Below are 23,148 nucleotides of genomic sequence, written 5' to 3' on the forward strand. Positions count from 1 at the left end.
CCTTTAGTCCGTCCCTGGGTTCCAGCCTGGGACGTGGCCGTTGTGCTGGAGGGGCTATCCATGGCTTCATTTGAGCCCATTGAGACCGTTCCAGTCAAGTTTGTGGCACTTAAGACAGTACTTCTGCTGCCAGTCACTTCTCTGATGAGGGTGGGCGACCTTCAGGCCCTGTCAGTTTCCCCTACATGTCTTGAGTTTGCGCCGGGATGGTTAAGGATTTCTTGTACCCAAGGCCTGGCTATGTGCCTAAGGTACCGAATAGGTCACATTTGTAGGTTGCATACGTCCTGAAGACCATCTTATTTCTGAATATTAACATTTTTCAAGTTGACTATCATTCTTATTTAATCGTATATTGTTGTAACACGCTTATGACTTGCGAATGTAATACTCAGTTAACTTAAATACACCAGGCGCGTAATGACGGATGCAGCCTGCATATGCGACCTAAGGAGGCTGCCTTCTAATTGAGAAACGGCATACACACTCTCCTCATTCATGGTTTTACTCACACTCGTTTTTTGTATGTCCATCACATTTTGTCCTTTCTCGTTTCTTGTCACAGCGAATGCAAAATTTTCCACACATCAGATTTAAAATTTGTGTTTATTTTGCTTCCGCCATTGTCGCTCCACTTGTAGAGAGGCATCAGAGTGGCACGCATGGGATTATGGGAATTGTAGTCTCCGCATTTCTCCACTCGCTCCACTTGGCCGGAACAAAAACTACACCTGTTGCCCAGAAGACCTAACATTTTACCGAATCATGTGACCACGGTTGTACCGGGAAAATTTCATACCGCAATACCACGAAATTTATAATACCGTTACATCCCTATTAATCACAAATAACTGAATGACTGAAAATGCAGTGAACACACTCTCGCGGATGCAGGGATGTTTTGAAAAGTATTTTTTTCTCCTGATTGTGGCAACCCATGCGATCCGGCAACTTTTCGTCAGCTCCTCCACCTGCTCTCCTTGTTGTTTTTCCAGGAAAAAAGCTGAAAAAACTTATTCCGTTGTTCAGTTTCCCCCCTGAACGATTGTGTGGCCTGCTATGGCAGTTACTGACCAACCATATCGACGTTTATTAAAATCTCGACAGAAAATCCAAAAACAGCCTCCAACACACAAATTCAAATAAAGCAGTATAGGACATAATCCTGCAAATATGGTGGAGGACCCATAATGCAACACGGCGTGACGTCACCTTCACATTCCCTATATCATCACGGCTGTGATTAGGCCAGAGGCACGAGGCCGCAGGCAATATCAAACTCCTACTCAAGCGATATTGCTTGGACAATATATAGGACGGGGGCGAAAATAACGTAGGACAAAAGTAACAAAGCGATTTTATCAGAGCCCAGACTACATTTGCATTTCAAACTATGACAGCATCTTTCGCACGCAACCCTTGACAGAGAGTTATTTCATCTTTGTTTCGCTCGTCTAGGTCCAGAAAGCTGTTGTCAGCCATGATAAGTAAATTCCTAAAGCTGTATTTTTTTCCATATAACACATTGTGTTTCTCGTTTTACGTTTCACAATAGCGACCAATTTACAGGTTTAGTGCTCCAACACATTCTAAAGTTTGCCTTCTCAGAGTTTTTTAGTAAATGGGGTTAAAATGTTAGGAGTTCATGTCAGGACGAAAGTAACACTTGTTGCATTATGTTGAAAATGTTTATTATTCCAATTTGATTAAATTTAACTTTTGTAGTGTTCATACTGTTGAAACATGTTTTATTCTTAACCATTTACAGTCGTATGCAAAAGTTTAGGAACCTCTGACAGTTTCCATGATTTTTATTTATAAATATTTGGGTGTTTGGATCAGCAATTTATTTTTGATCTATCAAATAACTAAAGGACACAGTAACATTTCAGTAGTGAAAAGAGGTTTATTGATTTAACAGAAAATGTGCAATATGAATCAAAACAAAATAAGACAGGTGCCTAAATTTGGGCACCATTTTGTAAATTTGAATACCTTTTACTAATGCTGCATTCCAGGCAGGTTTTTGAGCCCGTGAATTACGGCTTCAAAACCACGACTCACGACTCTGAACTGGGAGTATGCATTCCAGGCAGCCTGTAACCCGTGTTTTTACAACCTTCTACCTGTAAAAGTGCACTGGAACTTGTGACTTCCCACCTGTGAACTCGTAGAAGATCGATGTACTCCCAGTTCAGAGTCGTGAGTCGTGGTTTTGAAGTCGTGATTTACGGGTTACAGGTTGCCTGGAACGCAGCATACGCACTGATTAATTGGAACACACAATTGGTTTGGTGAGCTCATTAAGCCTTGAACTTCATAGACAGGTGCATCAAATCATGAGAAAAGATATTTAAGGTGGCCAATTGCAAGTTCTTGTTCTCTTTGAGTCTCCTCTGAAGAGTGGCAACATGGAGGCCTCAAAACAATTCTCATATGACCGAAAACCAAAGTTTGTTCAACATTATGGTTTAGGGGAAGACTACAAAAAGTTATCGCTGTCCACTGTGAGGAACATAGTGAGGAAATGGAAGACCACAAGCACAGTTCTTGTTAAGGCCAGAAGTGGCAGGCCACGTAAAATATTGGAAAGGGAAAGGCGAAAGATGGTGAGAATGGTCAAAAACAGCCCACAGACCAAAGATCTACAACTTGCTGCAGATAGTCTCACTGTGCATCATTCAACAATTTAGCACACTTTGTACAACAAGAAACTGTACAGGTGAATGATGCAAAAGAAGCCTTTTCTGCACACAAATGGAGTCGCATTTGGACAAGCCAGTAAAATTTTGGAATAAGGTGCTGTGGACTGATGAAACAAAGATTGAGTTATTTGGTCATAACAAGGCGCTCCAAGAACACAGCGTTCCAAGAAAAACACTTGCTACCCAAAGTTAAATTTGGTGGAGGTTCCATCATGCTGTTGGGCTGTGTGGCCAATGCCGGTACTGGGAATCTGTTTAAAGTTGAGGGTCGCATGGATTCCACGCAATATCTTATATCATATTCTTGAGAATAATGTTGACTAATCAGTCACATAGTTGAAGTTATGCCGGGGCTGGATATTTCAACAAGACTGCGACCCAAAACACTCAAAATCTACTCAGGCATTTATGCAGAGAAACAAGTGCAATGTTCTGGAATGGCCATCCCAGTCCCCAGACCTGAATATCATTGAACATCTGTAGGGTGATTTGAAGCAGGCTGTCCATGCTTGGCAACAATCAAATCTAACTGAACTGGAGATGTTTTGCAAAGAGGAATGTTCCAAAAAACATTCATCCAGAATCCAGACACTCATTACAGGCTATAAGAGGCATCTAAAAGCTGTTATGTCTGCTAAAGGAGGCTCTACTTAATATTGACTTTTTGGGGGGGGGCCCAAATTTATGCACCTGTCTAATTTCTTTTTAAAAGATATTGCACATTTTCTAATAAACCACACTTCAATACTGAAATATTACTGTGTCCTTCAGTTATTTGATAGATCAAAATGAAATTGCTGATTCAAACACCCAAATATTTATAAATGAAAATCATGAAAATTTTCAGGGGTTTCCAAACGTTTGCATATTGTAAGTTTGTACTGTCGGTTTGCTTTTGATGAAACTGAAATTTAAAATGAAAATGTTATTTAATTATTTTTTGGCAAAGATAAAGGACAAAATATGTTATAACATAACAAGCAGTGTTGTATAAAGTACTAGAAAACAATACTTGAGTAAAAGTACAAGTATTGTACTAGAAAAAGACTTTGGTAGAAGTGAAAGTTGTCTTTTAAAATATTACTCAAGTAAAAGTCTTAAAGTATCTGATATATACTGTACTTAAGTATCAAAAGTAGTTTTCTGATATTTAATGTACTTAAGTATTTGAAGTAAAAGTAAAAAGTTTTTTTTTTTTAAGCAAGCGGTTAGAACTTTGATTGTGAACTTTATTGTGGCTTTCTTATAGTAAAGCATATTCAGGGTTCCCATTATCTTCTTAATCTCAATCATCAAATAAAAATCTATTTTTCCAGGACTTCTCAGGCACAATTCTCTTAAGTTCAAAGAGCAAACTGCATATTTTTAGAGCTGACATCAAATAAAAAAGCAGAAATTTCACTTTTGTATGAACTTCAGGTAAAAATGAAAAATAAATAATAACTTATTTCTTTCAAAACATGAGCATATTTTTGAAAAAAGTGGAGTACTCCTTTAAGTTAGCTGCTCTACTAAGAAAAAAATGCCAACTCGTTGTGTGGCAATGAAAGCACTGTGACTTTGATCAACAATGCAAGCGTACATTCACAATGTATAACATTAGCACAACATTATCCTATAACCACTGAGTTTTGAGTTAATTAACATAAAAGGAAATCTCAAGTTTGACAAAACGTATAATGCTTTTGAAGACGTGAATACAGTCCTTAACACTTTCTTTCAAACCTGAAACGTTGACGTTAACGTTGACGTTTATTAAACATGTGCGTCTAGCCATCACATTAGACAGATAATGATCTAATACGGCTTATGATAACTAATGTTGAATCACATTGACATTGTGGCTTTACTTAATAACTATTATTTTAACGTACCTTGATGTGATTCTTCAGGTTGGACGGGGAGTTTTAAATTACAAAATGTAAGGGATTTTCGGTAGGCATAAGAGGCACTTTATTCGGTAATCGGGAATCTTTAATTCCAATGTACAAAAACATTTCTTACAAATACGTCCACGGGTATATAACGTTAGCTTTCTCACCCTGTTCATCGTCGGGGTGGTCGATTACGATAACGGGAGGTCCTCCAGTAGGTGCTTTCATTGCAGTTACAGTTGCTTCCTCCTCCTTTAGCAACACGGCCCTGTCCCAAATGGCGCACTTCATGTGGACTTTCGGTCTCGTGGCCTTAAATTGCGCGTTCTCGCTTAGTCTACGAGTCCGTAGGGTGTCCCATCTGTCATTTTTATGCTTTGAAGTGTGCTCATCAGCGCCTCCTTTGCCCCCTTGATGCGGTCTTCGGCGAAGCCCGCACTGCAGCAGGCTTTGGGCACTTTGCCAACCCAGAAGTCCTTGCGAAAGGGCAATTAGACCAATCAGACGACGGAAGGGAGGAGTTCACACTGACGGGCAACTTCTCTACCTATTTCCGGTGTGATGCTCGAGTCTGTCCCAAAATACGACTCTGGTGCACCTACGTGGACTCGCATCAAGGGTCCCTAAAGTCTGGACTACGTGATGTCATCAAAGTGTGGACTCTGAGGAGGACCACAAGTCCAGAGTGTGCCATTTGGGACAGGGCGACTACGCTAAAATAGAGTGTGCGTAAAATAGACGCTGCGTCCCAAACCGCATACTTCCATACTATATAGTAGGCAAAAAGACCTACTTCTCGTATTCTTTGCCTACTATATAGGATGGAAGTAGGCGGTTTGGGACGCAGCGAGAGTGTGCGGAGCGTGCGTAATGCAATCTAGAAGCACTGATTCGCCAAAACCTCCCTTGAGGTTGAACACATTTCTTCTGATTTTATTTTGTAGTAACGAGTAACGAATATGCTTAGTGGAAATATATCGGAGTAAAAGTATATATTTTATCTAGAAAATGTAGTGGAGTAAAAGTGAAAGTTGACATAAATTTAAATAGCGAAGTAAAGTACAGATACGTGAAATTTCTACTTAAGTCAAGTAACAAAGTATTTTTACTTCGTTACATTTCAACACTGATAACAAGGTCATAGTCATGTATACTTACTTAAGTGTAACACAAAAATCTATCTTGTTCTGTTGTGCTTCTTTTGACCCACCTGTGTGTTACTTTTGTCCCAGCTGGTTGAAAGTAGCAATGCACTACTTATGTTCAAAGTGAAATTATACTGAAGTCTTACATTTGTTCAAAATTCCACCTAGTATTGATAGATCACACTTTTGACTTATTAAACACACAACACTATATCTCTGTCTAAAACATTACATTTAAAAAGTATGTTTTTCTAAAAACTTTTACTTTTTCACCACTGCTCTCCCCTAGGTAATACGTGTTTAATGCTTTGGCAACACTGTACCATTTACAGCCATGCCAATTAAGCTCATTTGAATTTAATGCTCTTTTTCTAGTTTAACTATTGACATGACCATCACATGACCACATCTGAAAGTTACAATTTTAAATATTGCAAAGTTAACCATAATTTTGTTATATTTAAAGTGTAGAAACACTGTTTTTTAGTTGTTTGCACGACCCACCTTATTCCCCTGTTCGAAATACATATTGGGAACCCCTGATTTAAATTATCCTTTCAAGTGCCTTCACTAGCGGATGCATAGGATAAGTTAATGCATGAACTGGGTTTTGGACGGGTTTAATATAAAATAAAATATCTAAGGTGGATTTAGTTGTTTGCAATTTGAAATATTTTTACAAGATAGTCCAAATAAATTTTATTTTAACTATTTCTAAAATGGTTCTTTAATAAAGAACACCGCTATCTCATTGAAGTACCTATTGCATAACGTGAACAATTGATTGTTGAGCGATCGATATCAACCAATTCAGCACCATCGCCATGGACAGCACCTGGTAACGTCGTACGTAAGAAATACCTTAAGAAACCTGCTAAGGTACTGTTTCGGAAAACACGCCTAGAAAAGGTGGGCTATACCTGTAGGTAATGTTTACCTTAAGGGTCTTCATAGCGTGTTAAGAGACGACGTTATCGAGAAACGCAGCCCGTGACATTAGTTAAATATAAGCATGCCCTTTAACTTCTGCCATCAAAAAGTTGTGCTTTGTGTACAAATGATAGTGATCAGTAAATCTGTAAATGAGCAAGGGCGCGCGCACACCTGCAGCCTTTTCTGTTTGTGCGCAAGGCAGAGGGCGAAAAGGCAGCAAGCGCGCGTGTGTGTGTGCGCGCGCGCGCTTGGAGCTCGCAGGCAGAGATGAAAAAGGCGGCAAGAGCGTAAAGGGTATAAGAAAAGCTCGCGTGCACCAGTCGACCGGTGTCGTTTGCCAGGCGATGATCGGTGCTTCTCCGTGACTGTTTCTCTCCAGCTTTTCTTTCTCTCTTTCTGTAATTTTGCAGAAGTGTCGCATTAATCCTCAACAAGGACTCAGAAAGATCAAATCTCGCCTCTCTCTGGGATTTTGCCGCATTTCTGCCGGTTTCCCATCAGCATCTTCTCTGCTGTGCGTCTAACCACCGGTCGCGTCAGAAACTGAATGTGTCTTGCTGTATGTTGTAATTTGTTATCATGACCACAGCAAAGGAGTCAAATATATCGACCAAAGCAGCTCAACCGCAGGACCAGGTACTGAAGTCATTTACTGTACTTTTAATACCAACTCACCTATTATAAAATAAAGATTGACATTAGTAATTGACAAATACTTTATATTAATGACATATCGACCGTATATGATATATGATATGGTAAACTGCTTTCACGTTGTTTGTCGCGTTAGGGAGTGTATAAATCTGACCCAAAAGCACTTTATAAATGTGTTCAGTAAGCACCAGAAATACCACCAGAGGACTTTTGATGAGGTAACGTTTATTTCTTATCTGTTATAATTAACTGCAGTTAGTAGTGGTTTAAAGTTATCAACAGACAGAGTAGGCTATAGCTTCATTTAACATGTAGAATTATTAAGTTTATAGGTGTTGCTGTTTATCTCTGACATATTACCTCACAGTTAGAAATACAGTTGTTTACACAAACGTGAATATAATTTGTGTACAAGTTAACTAACGTGAGGTATTATATCTCTGGATCACTGATTTTTGAAAACTTATTTTTTGTAATTTTTTAAGAAAATGTCATAACTATATCTAAAACTATATATATGATTTTAGTTAACAATATATATATAACTAAAACATTATTTTTATTATTTAACCCCCATATAGTGCACCTGATGATAATGTTGTGATTTGACAGACTGTGGCCTCATACACACTGCAGTTAAAGTGGTTGTCAACTTGTCACTTCACCTTTGGGGGGGGGGGGTAGCGGTATTGGACAAAAAGTGTTTCGGGGAGTGCCAAAACACACTTGTAACCAATCAGCAGTAAGGGGTGTGTCTACTAATGATAGGAAGTGCTCAGTTTTATCAAACCTCTATGGGGGTCTAGCAAATACTGGTGAAAAAAGTCAGTCACGCAAAGACACTATACTTTTGCTACTGCATGTCTTTGAGCAACATTCTGACCTCTTGTTCTTATGCAGGGTGTTGAACATCGCCCTCCATGTGAAACGGTGCAAAACCATTAACACGTTTAAAACGCAGTAACACATCCGACCTGGAGCACTAAAGCAACACTCATTGCTTTCACTCATTTACAACATCATATGCTCGGCCATCTAGCACAGCAAATTCCGCCATAGTCTTTGCCTGGGTTGAGAATGTACTGTATGTGTGGGGTGGGGCTATCAAATGAGCGTCCAGATCCTTTAGGGGGTAGGGGTGTGTTTGTTTTGGTGATTTGAAATATCAACAACATTTACCGTAAAACGTTTAACACTCCACCTTTAATACTTAATCTTAAACACACAGAGTTCACTAATTTACGGGCGTGACAACTGCGTTCTACTAACAAAATCATTTCTGCAAAATGCAAGTAGTGACAACAGAATTTACAGAAATTCTGCGTAGTGTGTAGTCAACTAGTTGATGAAATATTTAAACTTGCAGCATGGAAATGATACTTCTCTCTTCTGAAAAAAATAAATGCCTAAAAGGGTGTATGCATGGTGCAGTAAATCACAGAGGTGCAAGTGTTTACTGTTGCCAGATCTTGCACATGAAAAACAGCGAACAAAAATCCCACGATAATCTAAAATAAATTCAAATGCTCTGTCAAAATATAACACCAAGATGGAGGTTTTGTGCATTATGCTGTAATATTATTTTAGTCAAAGCAGTGAATAGTAACCATGCGTGACGGCAAAACGTTGCCATGCTTACCTCTGTGTCAATCATCGCATTTTCGGGATTAAGTATTGTTCCTTACAGACATGGAACAAACATTTAGGGGATTCACATCTGTATTTAAATGTGGTTGTCACTCTCAATTTTTGTAGTGTTCATGGGACCCTTAGATAGGGATGGGACGGTTAGAAAATTTCAGATCATGATTATAGTGACCAAAGTTATCACAGTTATCAATATTATCATGGTTTTCTTAAATTGAGATGTAAATGTTCAAAAAGAACTGATACACACACTGAAAACATTTTAACAAGTTTTATTTTTGAAAATCAGCAAACAACAAATACAATTAGCAGCTATACGCACTTTTTTAAGCATAAACATTAAATCAGGGGTGTCCAGCCTATTTTGTTTTTTTAACAAAACACTGTTAAATTTTTAAATAACACTTTAAATGTGTGTTAGGAGGACTATCTCTACGTTGAATTTAGGGGTCACCACTACTCCATTCTTTTTTGAGGAGTTAAAAAAATCCTTAAATACATGCCGAGTACTCCTTATAGCGGAGATGCGGTTTTGATGAAATAAACTAGAAAATAGCGGAGATGCGGTTTTTATGAAATAAACTAGAAAATGACAACATTATCAGAAACATCTCTCTCTCTCTCATTCGGTCGATCGATAGATCGATCGCGCGCACATACACCGTGCGTGTGGATCAACCCCTGCATGAAGGCAAGAATGTGCATCCAAATTTCGGAAGTTAGACGACTCCGCTGCAGCGGGCAGGCATAATAAAAACACACTTGAGAAGAAATGCGCAGCAACGCAAAAAGACTTGTTTCTAAGACCATAATGCCAATTTGGCAATTTGTTTTCCGAAGCTCGTGGAGGCGTGGAGCAGCATACACAGTTATTAACTTATGTGTGATCTACCGGCATTGCATTTACGATCGACTGGTCGCATTGGACACCCCTGCATTAAATGAACATTAACATGGAGCCCTGAGATGTATGAACCTGTTTTAATGACAAGTACCTTAAATAAGAACATCAAATGCACACATAAGCAACGCATTAAAACACAGTGCACCTGTTACTGCCTTCCACCACGCCTTTTCGTGCAAAAAACAATGTTGCAAGCGCGCGCCTGCCTCAAGCTGATTCTGACTGGACAGGATTTACCGCGAGTTTTCAAAATCACGGTAATCAAACACGGTTGTTATGATAATTACATTTTAAACGATAAAACTAACCGTCAGGACAATTTATCATGGTTAATCGTGAAACCGGTAATCGTCCCATCCCTACCCTCAGAACTACACTAATTATCCAGTTTGCCCAACACAATGTAATGTTTAAATGACAATGATATTTCACATTAAAAATAAATGTAAACAAGAAAGTGTAAATCGTTTTTGCCGAAGAATGACTTGACTTAACCAAAGGCTACCGTGACATTTCTGTACTTGATTTCAATGGAGAGGAACAGTAGCAGTAGGAACAGAAACAGCCACAGGCAATACTGACAGGAACAAAGTAAAGTGCAAAAAAGCAGTGTGAAAGGTGGGCGCTCCCACAAGAGATAGCAGCAAGGGGGCAGGTGAACATGTCAAGGGTAGGCAAACTTTGACAGTAAGAAGAATAGACCTTCTGTTCACTTTACAGCAGCCACATATCCAAAAGAAATAATCACTTCAAGAGGAAATCTGCATCAACTGGTTTATTGTGCTGTAGATGTGATACAGTACATGTGCACATAGTAATAGTGCATTAACAGTCACCTCCATAAATATTGGAACAGAAGCACATTTTGTGTTATTTTAGTTGTTAACCAAAATGTATTCTAGTTACGTAGAGGGTATTCACATTCAGATTCTCTGAAGGGTTTAGGAGGTACAGACATTTAAAATGTAACTGCCCCTTTTAAAGAGGACAAAAGTAATGGAGAAGATGACTTAAAACTGTTTTATGGACATGTATGGGCTGTTTGCTAAATCATTTTAAGCCTATTTAAGGTCTGGAGTTCATATTAAGTGTGACATTTGCATTTGGAAGCTGTGATCCCAAATAAAAAGGTTAAGGGACATCTCCATACAAGTGATACAGACCATATTTAGGTTTCAAAAACACAACAAATCCATCAGAGAGATAAATGCATTTCTATGCATGGCTTCCAAAGGGACTGGGTGGGTCACTGGAGTTTTTTTGGTGATGTAACACAAGACAGAAGCATTCAGATAACTTTTTCACACATGTTGTGAAGGGTTTTTTCTATATCATGGAGAGGGTAAAGGATTTTTATGTGGCTGAGCTCACCAGTGTGTTTTTAGTCAGAATGTTGATCTGGTCACTCTTAAGGTTCCTGACATCTATTTGATGTATTTTTGTTTTGTTTCAGAAACCTAAATATTAACTGTATAACTTGCATGGAGATCTCCCTGAACTGCAGTATTTGTGTTCACAGCCACAGCTTCCATATGTAAATCCCACACTTAAAATGAACTCCAGACCTTTAACATGCTTTAAATGATTTAACAAATAGCCCATACCTGTATAAAGTTTTTAAGTCAACTGTTCCATTACTTTTGGCCGTTTTAAAAAGAGGGAGTTACAATATTCACTATGTCTGTAACTGGAATACATTTTGGTAAACAGCTAAAATACCACAAAGCGTGCTTTCGTTCCAATATTTATGGAGGTGACACATATACAGGGTTTTTCCTGACTCAAAATTATGTGGAGGTGGTGCTATCCTGATGCACACTTGCATGTGTAACATGGCTCAGCAACACATTTTACACACAACATGTTAGTGTTTGATAATTAAATGATTAGAGAATATGACAATCATTAACTTTTTTATTTTATAAAACATTAAATTAATTAAAAACAACATAATAGCGGTGTTCATTTACAGTTAACAAACAGTAAAGTTATGAAGTTGTGAATGAAATATAATTTTTGTAGTGTTTTGCAGTTTTGTTGATAGCTGATCACACGGTCATTAAAAATAATCTGTCACTTCTGTCATTCTTTCCCCCACTCTTGACAAATATATATTTTTTTTACTGTATCTATGCTTAATTTAATAAAAAAGATCATAATATTTGCTTGATTTTTATCCTTTGCTAATAATAGTGTTATATTTAATTAATGATTTTAATCATCACATGAAGGCCTTACATTTTAGTCTACCATGGCTAAATTGAGTTAAACTAACAGCTCTGGGTTCTGTCATTGCTTTTATATGAATCACCTCATGCCAGTCAAAACGACTGGTTTTATAGGTAATGATCTAACCCACTTGTAACTTGTCAACAATTTGTCAATAACTTGCATTATTTATGCTAAGTCTTTATGAAAATGACTAACAATTCTTATTAAATGTGGAGAAAATCACTTTCACTTTTTCAGTTACTGTACGTTCACACCGCCACCGGTGACAGCGTCAAAAAAACAAAACAATAAAACGTTCTGGCTGCCAACGGCGCTATAGAAAAAGATTAGTGGATGCTCTGACGATAAAATGCATTTTCTGGAATCCTCTCATATGGCAAGCTGCGGATGACTTCTATTGGTTTCTGCCTTCTAATTGGTTGCCACCGAATCATGTCATAGCTCATTTCCATAAAGTTGAGCTGATTTCATCTCTCCTCAGCGCTCACACGTCCAAGACGCACTGCTTCTCGCTAAAGCTTGGCGTTGCACATTGAGTTTTGGCCACTTTGCTTTCACAACTTATGCGGTACACGATTATGCATTATGCGTTTCACTCACTTATCTCCGATTGATTTACTCACTGATGACCTCTACTCTGATTGATTCACTGACTAAGCTCTGATTGATTCGATTGGTGAATAAATAGTTTCAACCGTTCATTAAAGCTGTAGTCTTCGATGTTGAAAATCGATCGAGAAAGCCTGAGACGGTTGGGAAGGTTTAAAAAACTCCTCCCGCCCCTCTGTGCTACCTGATCCCTCCCACCGGGAAACGACCTGAACAACGTCACTCAGTCAAGCTGTGATCACCGGTAGTAAACATCGGAACAGAGATTTACCGAGCAGTAAACACATAAAGGCTTGAAGGAATGAACACTTACAATTATGACTGATTGACGTCATTTACTTTCACAACAAAGTTTGGCATACGTTTCCCCTCCTGAGCCTCGTTTACCCTGGTCAAAAGTGTTACCTAGCGCACATTAATTGCGCAATAATTATTAGTTAGTATTGCTAAGGTTTTGATTAACTGTTGTTATAGTAGCACACAGCGCATCTTGTTCAAATTCCGATCAGCTTTAACAGAAACCCACTAGGCCAGGGGTGTCCACTCCTGTTCCTGGAGGGCCGGTGTCTCTGCAGAGTTTTATTCCAACCCTAATCAAGCACACCTGATCCAGCTAATCAAGGTCTTACTAGGCAGACTAGATACTTTGAGGCAGGTGTGTTGAGGGAAGTTTTAGCTAAACTCTGCAGGACACAGGCCCTCCAGGACCGACTTTGAACACCCCTGCACTAGGCCTATTGAAATATATTCAAGCACTTCAAGAAATATAATAATTACTTTGATCTGTGATACGTGATGCTAAACGGCTAACTTTCCAATGCAGACCGGCAGCATAAGCATGTTGTCAGACTGATATAAAGATATTTATGTAACACCTCACACCATAAAAGTATAAATAAATGCGTACCTGCTCAACCAAAAGTCTGCAGTGTCAGCGTCGGTTTTCAGTCCCATATCTCCCTGAAGCTTCCTCCAACGGTCAATGGCGGACCCTATATTAATTCGACTTTGAGTCCGCCGTTTGAGTCTCCGTTTTTATCTCTGCTCTTTCCTTTACAGACTTTTTTCTTTCTTCCAACCTTGACTGTAGGGACAAGCAGAGGCCGCTTGCTGCTGTCGGTTTGTTTTTTCTGAGCTGTTGCTACTTTGCTAGCTACCATACACTGTCAGAAATTTCATGTCGCAAGAGGGGGCGGGGTGGGGTGCGGTGGGGTGGAGACACGAGTGCAAGGTGGAGTTTCAAGTGGAGCGGGGATTGGATGAGAGCAGTCCGGCCGGACAGCTTACATTGGCCGGACAGCTTACATTGGTCAACTTCTCTGCCGCTGTACACTCAATAGAGTGAATATATTTTTTTCATTCTTTTTTCTCTTCATATTGTTAGGATTTTACTCTAGAACCATTACCAGCATCTAAACGAGGTTATTAATAATGAACACTCTTCGAAATCGTAGACCATAGCTTTACATTAGGGTGGTATATCGGCAAGAATCTGGGGATATGATTCATATCCCGATTAGGGCTGGGTATTGGCAAGGGCCTCACGATACAATACATCTCACGATACATGGCCCATGATAAAAATGCATCACGATACGATACAATACAATACATTGCATGTTGCGCTACATTTTTTTTATCAAACATGTAAAAAAAAGAGTTTTTTTGTACTTTTTTTAAGCCAAAGTGCTTCCACACGTCAGAAATTTTCTGCCATTTTCTTACTCCCACTAACTTCTGAGACATTTGGCCGAATGGCCGTATATGACAGACAACTGGACAGTGACAACTACAGCAGTGGAGGAGAAGGTCGTTTGAAGCACACAGAGGGATTTTATGTGTTTTTGTGTTTAAATACCGATAATAGAGATTGAAATATAGATACACTATCGGGAGAAAATGTATCACGATAGTTAGCTGTATTGATATTTTTTCGCAGCCCTAATCCCGATACAAGGGTCACGGTATGGTACAATGCAGTATGCTTCGTTGCTGTATACTGGGATATTTTTTAATTTGGGAATAGAATAGGATATAATTTTAGGAAAGCTGTCAATAAGAACAAACCATCATATGCAAACCTTAGCCAAAAAATATTTAACTTGTTGTGTGAAACAGTAAGTGATTTAAGAAACGACCCAGGCACGTCTAATACTTAAAAGTTGGACCCGGACCCATGCAGAAGCATAAATGTTATACCCCATGCCATAAATCTTTTTGATAGCTGGACCAAGTTGGCACATATTACACAGCACATTGCTGTTAAAGTTGTGAAAATACATTACAACCTTACATTAACAACATTTACTTTATGGTAAATCTACGTGACATTTTTGAGTTAGCTTATACAAAAAAGGATTGTTTGCACATTTGAATGATTTCTCGTTTAGTGCAGTGGGCTTCACATTAGCATTGCTTATTTGGTACCTTCTCTGTGCTCTCTGAGCAACCAATTTACATATAAAAATATGGTTCATTCATAAAAAATGTGAGAAACAAAATATAGCGTGTGGTCGCGACTATTAAACAAGAGGCAGTTGTCAGTTGCCATAGAAACCTGAGGAGCACTCATGTACTATAGCGCGTTAGCACTGACTGACTTTAATCACGCCCGGTTTTTCTCCAAAAACGTTTTAAACACAGTGCTAATCAGACTTTGGACCCGAAGTAATTAAACTGACCATTTTAAACAGGTTCTCTACGGGTCCTCCATAAAACCTTTAGAGGGTGCTATCTAAAGGACGGGACGTACACTGAAAATAAAACAACTGCCATTAATCTTATATGAAAAAGTTATGTGTTTTTGAGAATCAATGCAATATCGGCAAACAAAATATCCCGATACACATGTGTATCGATATTTTCTTACACCCTACAATAAATCGAATCGCTTTAAAGAATAATTTTCAAAGAATCATTAATTTTCAAGTAATTTCCTGTCACGTTGTTTGAACCACCAAACAATACAGACAACAATTCTGTGTCATTTTGTGACTATGGTGATTTACCTGCACAACATCCACAAAATATAACTAATATAGACGCTTTCAGCAGCAACAACATAAACAAACGGCTTTTGCAGAACAGACGTAACTTCCGGTAAACTTCGCAAAGAATCAATAACAATAACAAAAGTCCTTTTAAAGTAGTTTATTTACATAACTGTTTCGGTGCTGTTTTCAAAAAGCGAGAGAGAGCGAGGAAAATCCAAATGCAGGAAGTTTATTAGAAAATCCAATTTCAGGCAAACTAATCCAAAAGGGTAATCCAAAGCAGAAAATCCAAAAACAGGCAAAGGGTCAAAACCAGAACATGAATACAAACAAGGAAACAAACAATGACCAAGAACGCTTAGAATTGCAGCTTACACTAACAAAACTTTGCAGGGTGACAAGGTGATTGAACAGGCTTTATAAACAACAGACAGGAAGTGAACAGTGAAGCGTGACATGACATGATTTTAAAATAAAAGACATAAAACTAGAAACGTGACTTCAAAATAAAATACCTAAACAATGACCCAAAAACAAGCACAAAAAACAACATGTAGATTACATAGGAAACCAAAACATTTGTTATTTTCGATTAAGCATTTGTTCAAGAGTTTCATTTAGCAACTAGTCAGACCATTAAACAAACTGAGACCAGAAGTAAATTTCCGACCAGACGCTTAACCACGACAATGCACGTGTGTCGGATGAAACCGTCTATAGCCCATACTGTGTTTTGTGTGCCAGTTTGCAGTGATATATAGGCAAAGAATAGGTATGCACTATTGGACTGCTATAGAGCCGAGCAGTAGAAGCTCATATTATAACACTACATCTGTCAACATTCAAACACATACAGTAAACATTCATAGGGTACATGGTCCAACAGTTCATGTATAGAAGTTTAGCTGCAGTATGGGATTGAGACCATCATTTGTTTCTTAAATTTCCTAAACCGTCAAAGTCACTATTGTTCACCATCACTCACAAATGCCAACTGCCAGTGGGCGATGATGCAAATGGTAGGCTGAAATAGGACTATAATAATGTGTCACATTGAGATGGCAAAGGGATTTTTCTGAATCTTTTCTGTAAAATGTATTTTGAGTTTATAAAGCATAAACCAGGAGTGGTGCCAGAAGCAAGGGGTTTTAAATTAGTGTAGACATCTTTCCTTCATCTGAATTGCAAAAATGTTGGTATCTTGAGGAGATTTGATAGGCCTGCAACCTAATGCATTTTGCAGGGTACAGAACGTTGTTGTCTGTATAGTTGTATTTTACATGGGATGAATCTAGGTTTGTCGTTTGAAAATCAACCTGCATAACAGTTTCTGTCTTCATCATTGGTGTGGCCACAGGGGTGTCACGGGGTGGCATTTCAGTGTTTCCCACAGGATTTTGAGGAGACTGTGGTGGTGATGACGTCAACCGCTTATTAGCATATATGTGACGTCATCATGTTGTGTTTGAGTTTGATCTAGTGTTGGCACCTGAAATATGTTTCACTTCTACTCTTTGATCTGTATCTGTATTTGATCTGTATTATATATCAAATTATATTTTAAGCCAAATTAAGCTGTTTTAAATGGTGAAATAAAAATGTAAATGGGAATCATGAAAATTCTATTTGTGGGGGCCAGTGTTGATTCTGTGGTGGGCCACCACAAATAAATCAATGTATGGGAAACACTGCATTTACCACCCTAAAAATAGCTTTGCCACCCCAATAGCGCTAAGTACAATTATTTCAATGTTTGCTTATGGAATGGTGTCCTTCGGGTCAATGCCACAACTGATATTAAAACATGAGATCAAGAAAGCTGTCTAAACAAGCACGTATCTACAGTGGAGCAGGAGCAGTGTTGCCAAGTCTATGGTTTTTGGGGACTACTTTCAAACAGTTACTGTGGGTTGATTTTATTTTGCGGGTTAAAGGTGGTAGGATTTTGTTTATTAGCTGTCAATCTTGAGATATGGTGTTTTGATTAATTAAAGTTCTTGTATTTTCATTCTAGTTTTGAATGGTCATTAAGCTGTTTTAGTTATGCAGATCTGACATCCCTGAGGAATCCATGGAGAAAATACTTGTTTAAATCACTGACGATAAGACAGCATAGGTGTAGTATCAAAACACTACATTAATTTTCATTATTTATTCCTTTTTACTATGTTAAACTCTTTTTTTGTCTTTCTTTTTCGAATTGTTGAAATAGCTCTGACATCACTAAGATGATCTAAATATTAATAAAAATTGAATATCATTAAAGTATCTAAGCTCATTTATAAACCACATTCTCAATAAAATGTAAACCTTAACCATATTATTGTTTTGGCAGTGTTTAACATAGTAGGACAATACTGTATATGCACGCATTCCCCACTGATCAGTTTGTTGTTATTGATTTTACTGTTCAATATTGATTAAGTTCCACAAAACCAGGTAGTCAACAGATAGCCTAAACATGACTATTAATATAGTGTGTTGATTAACCTATGCTGTCTTTTAAATGTACTGAAATTTCAGTGATTTAAACAAGTTCTTTTCTCCATGGATTCCTCAGGGATGTCAGATCTGCATAACTAAAACAGCTAAATAGTTTATACTTGCTGGCATACACTGACCTGAACAGCAGAGCAGATTCATACTTATTATTGCTGTAAATCTTAATATTGCAACTGCAATAACTGTGTGTTTTATAGTGTCGGGCATTGCCACCCCTTTTTATGCTCTTGCCCCCCTCTTCCCACCCATTGTATAAAATCCTGGACATGGCCCTACTCTGTTTATCATCAATAAACCTTCAACATTTTCTAACTCAATCTCTAAGTGTATCATTACAGAAATCTGCTTGTGCCAGCAGAAATTGAATAATGAAAAAGTAGTGCGCATCATACTTGCTCCCCTTCTGTAAATTAAGACCATGTCTTTAAGAAATCTTAGATCTGCCGCTGGCTAAGTAAGAAGTCAAACACCTCACAGTGAAACTTCATTCATAATCATAAACAAACTAATGCACCCACAATAAATTAGAAGGCACAGGACCACCCTTACTGGAATATAGTATGTTTTACTGTAGTAACAGTTCCTGTGATTTTCCAGCATTATGCTGTTTGCAGGGGACAGCAGCATGGCATTGCCATATTATTAGGCCACAAAATTAGGTAGTAATGTGCCATTGCCCTGTGCTTCTGGCTCCTGAAATGTCAAAACAATATATTGAATGTGTGTGCATATTTTAAATATAAAAATCTACAGCCTGTTTACTTACACAAGAGAAGTGGATTCAGTCAGATGGCATTTATTTTAAAATGCCAGCTTCCCTCAAGGGCGTAATTGGATAATTGGATTTCATAAAACCAAGGGAGTGCATCTTTCCATGACAGACCTTTGTTTATGATCGCCTATTTTCAGTCATATATTTTAATTAGGCCTTATTGGGGTTTAAGGCTATGATATTTTTATTGTATGGTTGTTGTGTATTACTGGGATAGATGATGTTAAATGGCAGATATGCATGACTCAGGATTTTCAGCAAAAATCTGTTGCTGTCAGGCTGTTATGTAGAGAACAGACGGAGCAGACAGTGGGACGTGTATTTGTCGAATCACAGGTGACCTCTCTCCTGGGACAGCTCCCATCCTTCAGAGCAACTCTCAATATTAGAGCCCATATGTTGAAGCAGGACAGACCATGAACAGACTTGTCAGATATACTTGCTTGCACAAACTGGCAAATGCGCTAAAACGTACAGATAAATACAGATTTGCTGTGTTTAAAGTAATGCACTTATGCACATCTAATGCAATAGATGTCTCTGGAGCATGACATCACACTTTTGTCTGCTGTTAAATGTTGGGCTAAAGAATCACCTCTCATGCTCATTGATTAGCACATTGCCCTGAAGCATTTGAAATGTAAACCTGCCCACCTGAAGCTGTGTACTGTACTTATGATCTTCTTTGATCATTTCAATATAAATTGTTTTTGACAACTTGGGTCATGCACTTTTTCAAATGCCTATTCTCCATAGAAATTATATTATAGGACTTTAAATTTAAATTAATTTTGGCTGAAAACATTAACCGTTAACTGATAAGATTTTAATGTTACATGGTAACATACAGTTGACGGTTATCTGTGACCCGGTAAAAACAATACAAACATTTTATTTTATTTAAACGTGCAAACAGCAGCAACAGATCAACAACTGAACCAGGATTCATACATTATCAAATTTTAATGCGTTGTTACATTATCAAAAAGCATGCGATCAAAGGATTAATATTCAAAGAGGGCGGATTGTATCTTTTTCATCTACCACAGTGGCCACAGTACCACATTTCTAAAGCAGAAAACATTTCAAAAGGTTTTGCGCCTTATTTTTCTGTTTGTGCAAAAGGGAGATGTTTATGGTTAGGGTCTAGGACAGAGGTGATCAGGGAGGTCTGGCCACTAAGTGGCGAAATGTTTGTAGGCAGGCACGTGTTGACACGCACCATGCGTAAATGGATATTTCTTCTTGTAACTGCTAATATTATTTGTTCATAAATTCTTACCTTCGGTTAACGGTTAACTGGTCAATATGAACATCACTAGTTTACATTTCTGCTTTTAGTTTTTTCCTTCATACAGTAGATTGTATTTGCATTAACAATTTTTACTTTTTTGCTACACAGGCTAATTGGAATATCATACCCCTATTTACATTTTTGCCTAACCTGAAATACGTTTCTCCTGGTACATTTTGCTGTATCTTTTGGGAGTGTCCACTAGAGGCACTGTTTCTCAGTTTTGATGCAGGTCATTCCATCCCAGTCTCACAAAATTTTTATTCTTTTTTCGTGATATTATCACAAATTTTCGTGTTTTTTCGTGATTGTATAACAAATTCCTGTTTTCGCGTGATTATCACATATTGGTCACTCAACTGCTTTTTCTTATTTTCTTACCATTGACGCTTTGGTTTAGGGTTAGATTTACATAAAATGACATCTCTACCCAAACCCAACTTTAACCCTAACCCCAGTCGACATATAAAAAATAAATCTGAAAAAATAGGATACCAATATATGAAGTGACATTCTAATGCAAGCACCAAATCTAACCCTAAAAGAAAGCGACAATGGTTTAAAAATAGGAAAAAGCAGTTGAGTAACCAATACGTCATAATCACACAAAAACAGGAATTCGTTATACGATCACCAAAAACATCACGATAATATCACGAAAAAAGAATCAAAAAAAATGATGTGACTATATCACCAAACCTCATGAGACTGGGTAGGTCATTCAAGGTAATAAAGGAGACAATTTAGAACATTATTGTCATATTTTTTCCATTCATGCTTGTGTGACTGTTACAGATAAATGTCTGATGATGTTAATTTTAGAATTGATAGTGTTCGGTCGAGGTCTGTCAGGAACTTTTGTTTACAGGTAGCAGGGATGGATTAAGGCGATTATGTGCCCTGGGCACAGATGTCTCAAAGGCCCCCTTTACCAATTTTTTGGGCAACAGCGTTGCACCTGTATGCACAGGGATCAAGTGTTGGTTCGCCTCTGCCTGTATGCCCCATCTTACAGGATTAACAATGGCACTAATACGCGGGGACAGAATGCACAAAATATTCTGTACTTTCACACCACAAATTGCTTTATTTATATCTCGCCAGTATCTGGCAACAAACAACATACTGTACAACATACTCAATCAAAAAGATTTTGACCTCTTCAAATCATATCACAGGAGAAAATTCCATAAATATTTCACATTTCTACATTTAGCAGACATTTTATTACATTTAATGTGTAACTGTCATTCACCACAGGCATTCAGGGGCTGGACACACCAAAACTTTTAAACGTGGCTGAAAACACCCTGAGGACACCGAATGCCAGCTGTTTTTCAGCCAAGCACATTGGTAGCTGTGATACTTCAGCTGTGAGCCGGTTGGTTGCTGTGGTAATGTCCCGCCCCTCCTCCACTGTAATTGGACAGCAGTGTGAGAACTGACATTGACGAGCGGCGCTTTCCACTCAAAGTTGAATATTTTTGAACTCTCAGCGCTGAGCACGAAAAAAACCCAGAGTGCCGGTTTATAGTGTGGAAAAGACCCGCTAGCTGCTTGCTTATTTTTTTGAGTTTTGTAACGACTCGTGAAATGAGGAGGAAGCAAATGCAGGAAATCAATAAATGTTTATTTATAAATGGTAAATATGAAATGGAAATGACAGAGTTGATGAATGTCCAGAGTCTTGGCAATGGTGAGCGAAAGAAGTGTTGGTAGGTGAAGACGGTGTTGTTGTGATGATGGTCCAATGGTGATAACCAGGAACAGACCGGAACATCCACAACACGAACACTAAACCAACACAGGAACAGAGCACAGTAATCCAGCGGGCACAGCATGAACATGAAGTGAGGATCTGACAACAAACACAGGGGCTGAATCCAAAATCGCATACTTACTGTGTAGGTACTGAATGTCACTGGGTACCTACTTAACGGGCGCTGAGGCAGTATGTACGTTCGCGTTAAGTATGGACAGCATTCGCCATGTTGACGTTATCATGTGACATATGACGTAGTAGACTTGTTCGAGTTCATGCGGAACCACAAGAACCGATAGGAGATTGACATCACAATAGAGAGCAAATCGAAATCAGACTTCTCCGTGTGATTTCTGGAATCGCTCTCACGGTACTTTGATGTCATCCAGCTGTTGGTTCTTACAGCGGTGCATAAACTCGAACAAACCTAATAACAGACATGAAAACGTATGCGTGTGTATGAGGGACAGGTGCACTAACACCTGATTGCATCAGTAACTTGATCTGTAACAGTGTTACAGATATATTATACATTATTTTGTAGTGGACAAAAATAAGTAAAACAAGCAGATTGTAATTGGTGCTGAGGAACACCCCTGTGTGTGTATCGAAATCACCCGATTGGCTGGTCTCCGGTCGATTGCTTTGCTTTCCCGTGGCATCATGGGAAAGCTGGGATAGAAGTGTCCATCCGATGCAAGCTTCAGAATCTGGGCGGACTCAGTAGGGCATCCGGGGATTTCTCGCCTACTGATTTTATGGATACTGAGGATTCGGACGTACTACTCTGTTCACGTGCTGTTTCCCCTACTATATTTTCAGTAAGTAGGCGGTTTCGGACAATACTTAAGTACACGTTCCTCTGAATCTAGTGAGAAATAGTCCAAAATACCACAAATTCTCGCCTACCCTTTTACGTATACTGAGGTTTCGGACATACTATTCGTTCGCCTACTGCTTTTTGCCTACTATATAGTATGGCAGTATGCGGTTTCGGATTCAGCCAAAGAGTGGAGGGTAGATATAGCTGAGTAGTGATGAGGATCAGCTGGAGCGAGGCAATCAACACACAGGTGGCAGGAATGAGCCTAACGAGCACATGGAACAAACGTGAGTACAAAC

General features: G+C 38.5%; 1 protein-coding gene across 3 annotated transcripts in view; it reads left to right on the forward strand.

The window, feature by feature from the left end:
- dpp6a (dipeptidyl-peptidase 6a) overlaps window positions 1–23,148 on the forward strand; it is a 413,973-nt gene that overhangs the window by 191,198 nt on the left and 199,627 nt on the right. Inside the window, exon 1 of one of the 3 annotated variants that reach the window (XM_065294631.2) lies at window positions 6,924–7,293. The exons of the other annotated variants lie outside the window; for them this stretch is intronic. Within the exon in view, the coding sequence (XP_065150703.2) occupies window positions 7,237–7,293 (57 nt within the window). The 5' untranslated portion in view covers window positions 6,924–7,236. Of the gene's footprint in view, window positions 1–6,923; window positions 7,294–23,148 lie in introns of those variants that run through there. 3 annotated transcript variants of the gene reach the window in all.

Source organism: Paramisgurnus dabryanus, chromosome 22, assembly GCF_030506205.2.
Source record: "Paramisgurnus dabryanus chromosome 22, PD_genome_1.1, whole genome shotgun sequence".
NCBI lineage: Eukaryota > Metazoa > Chordata > Actinopteri > Cypriniformes > Cobitidae > Paramisgurnus > Paramisgurnus dabryanus.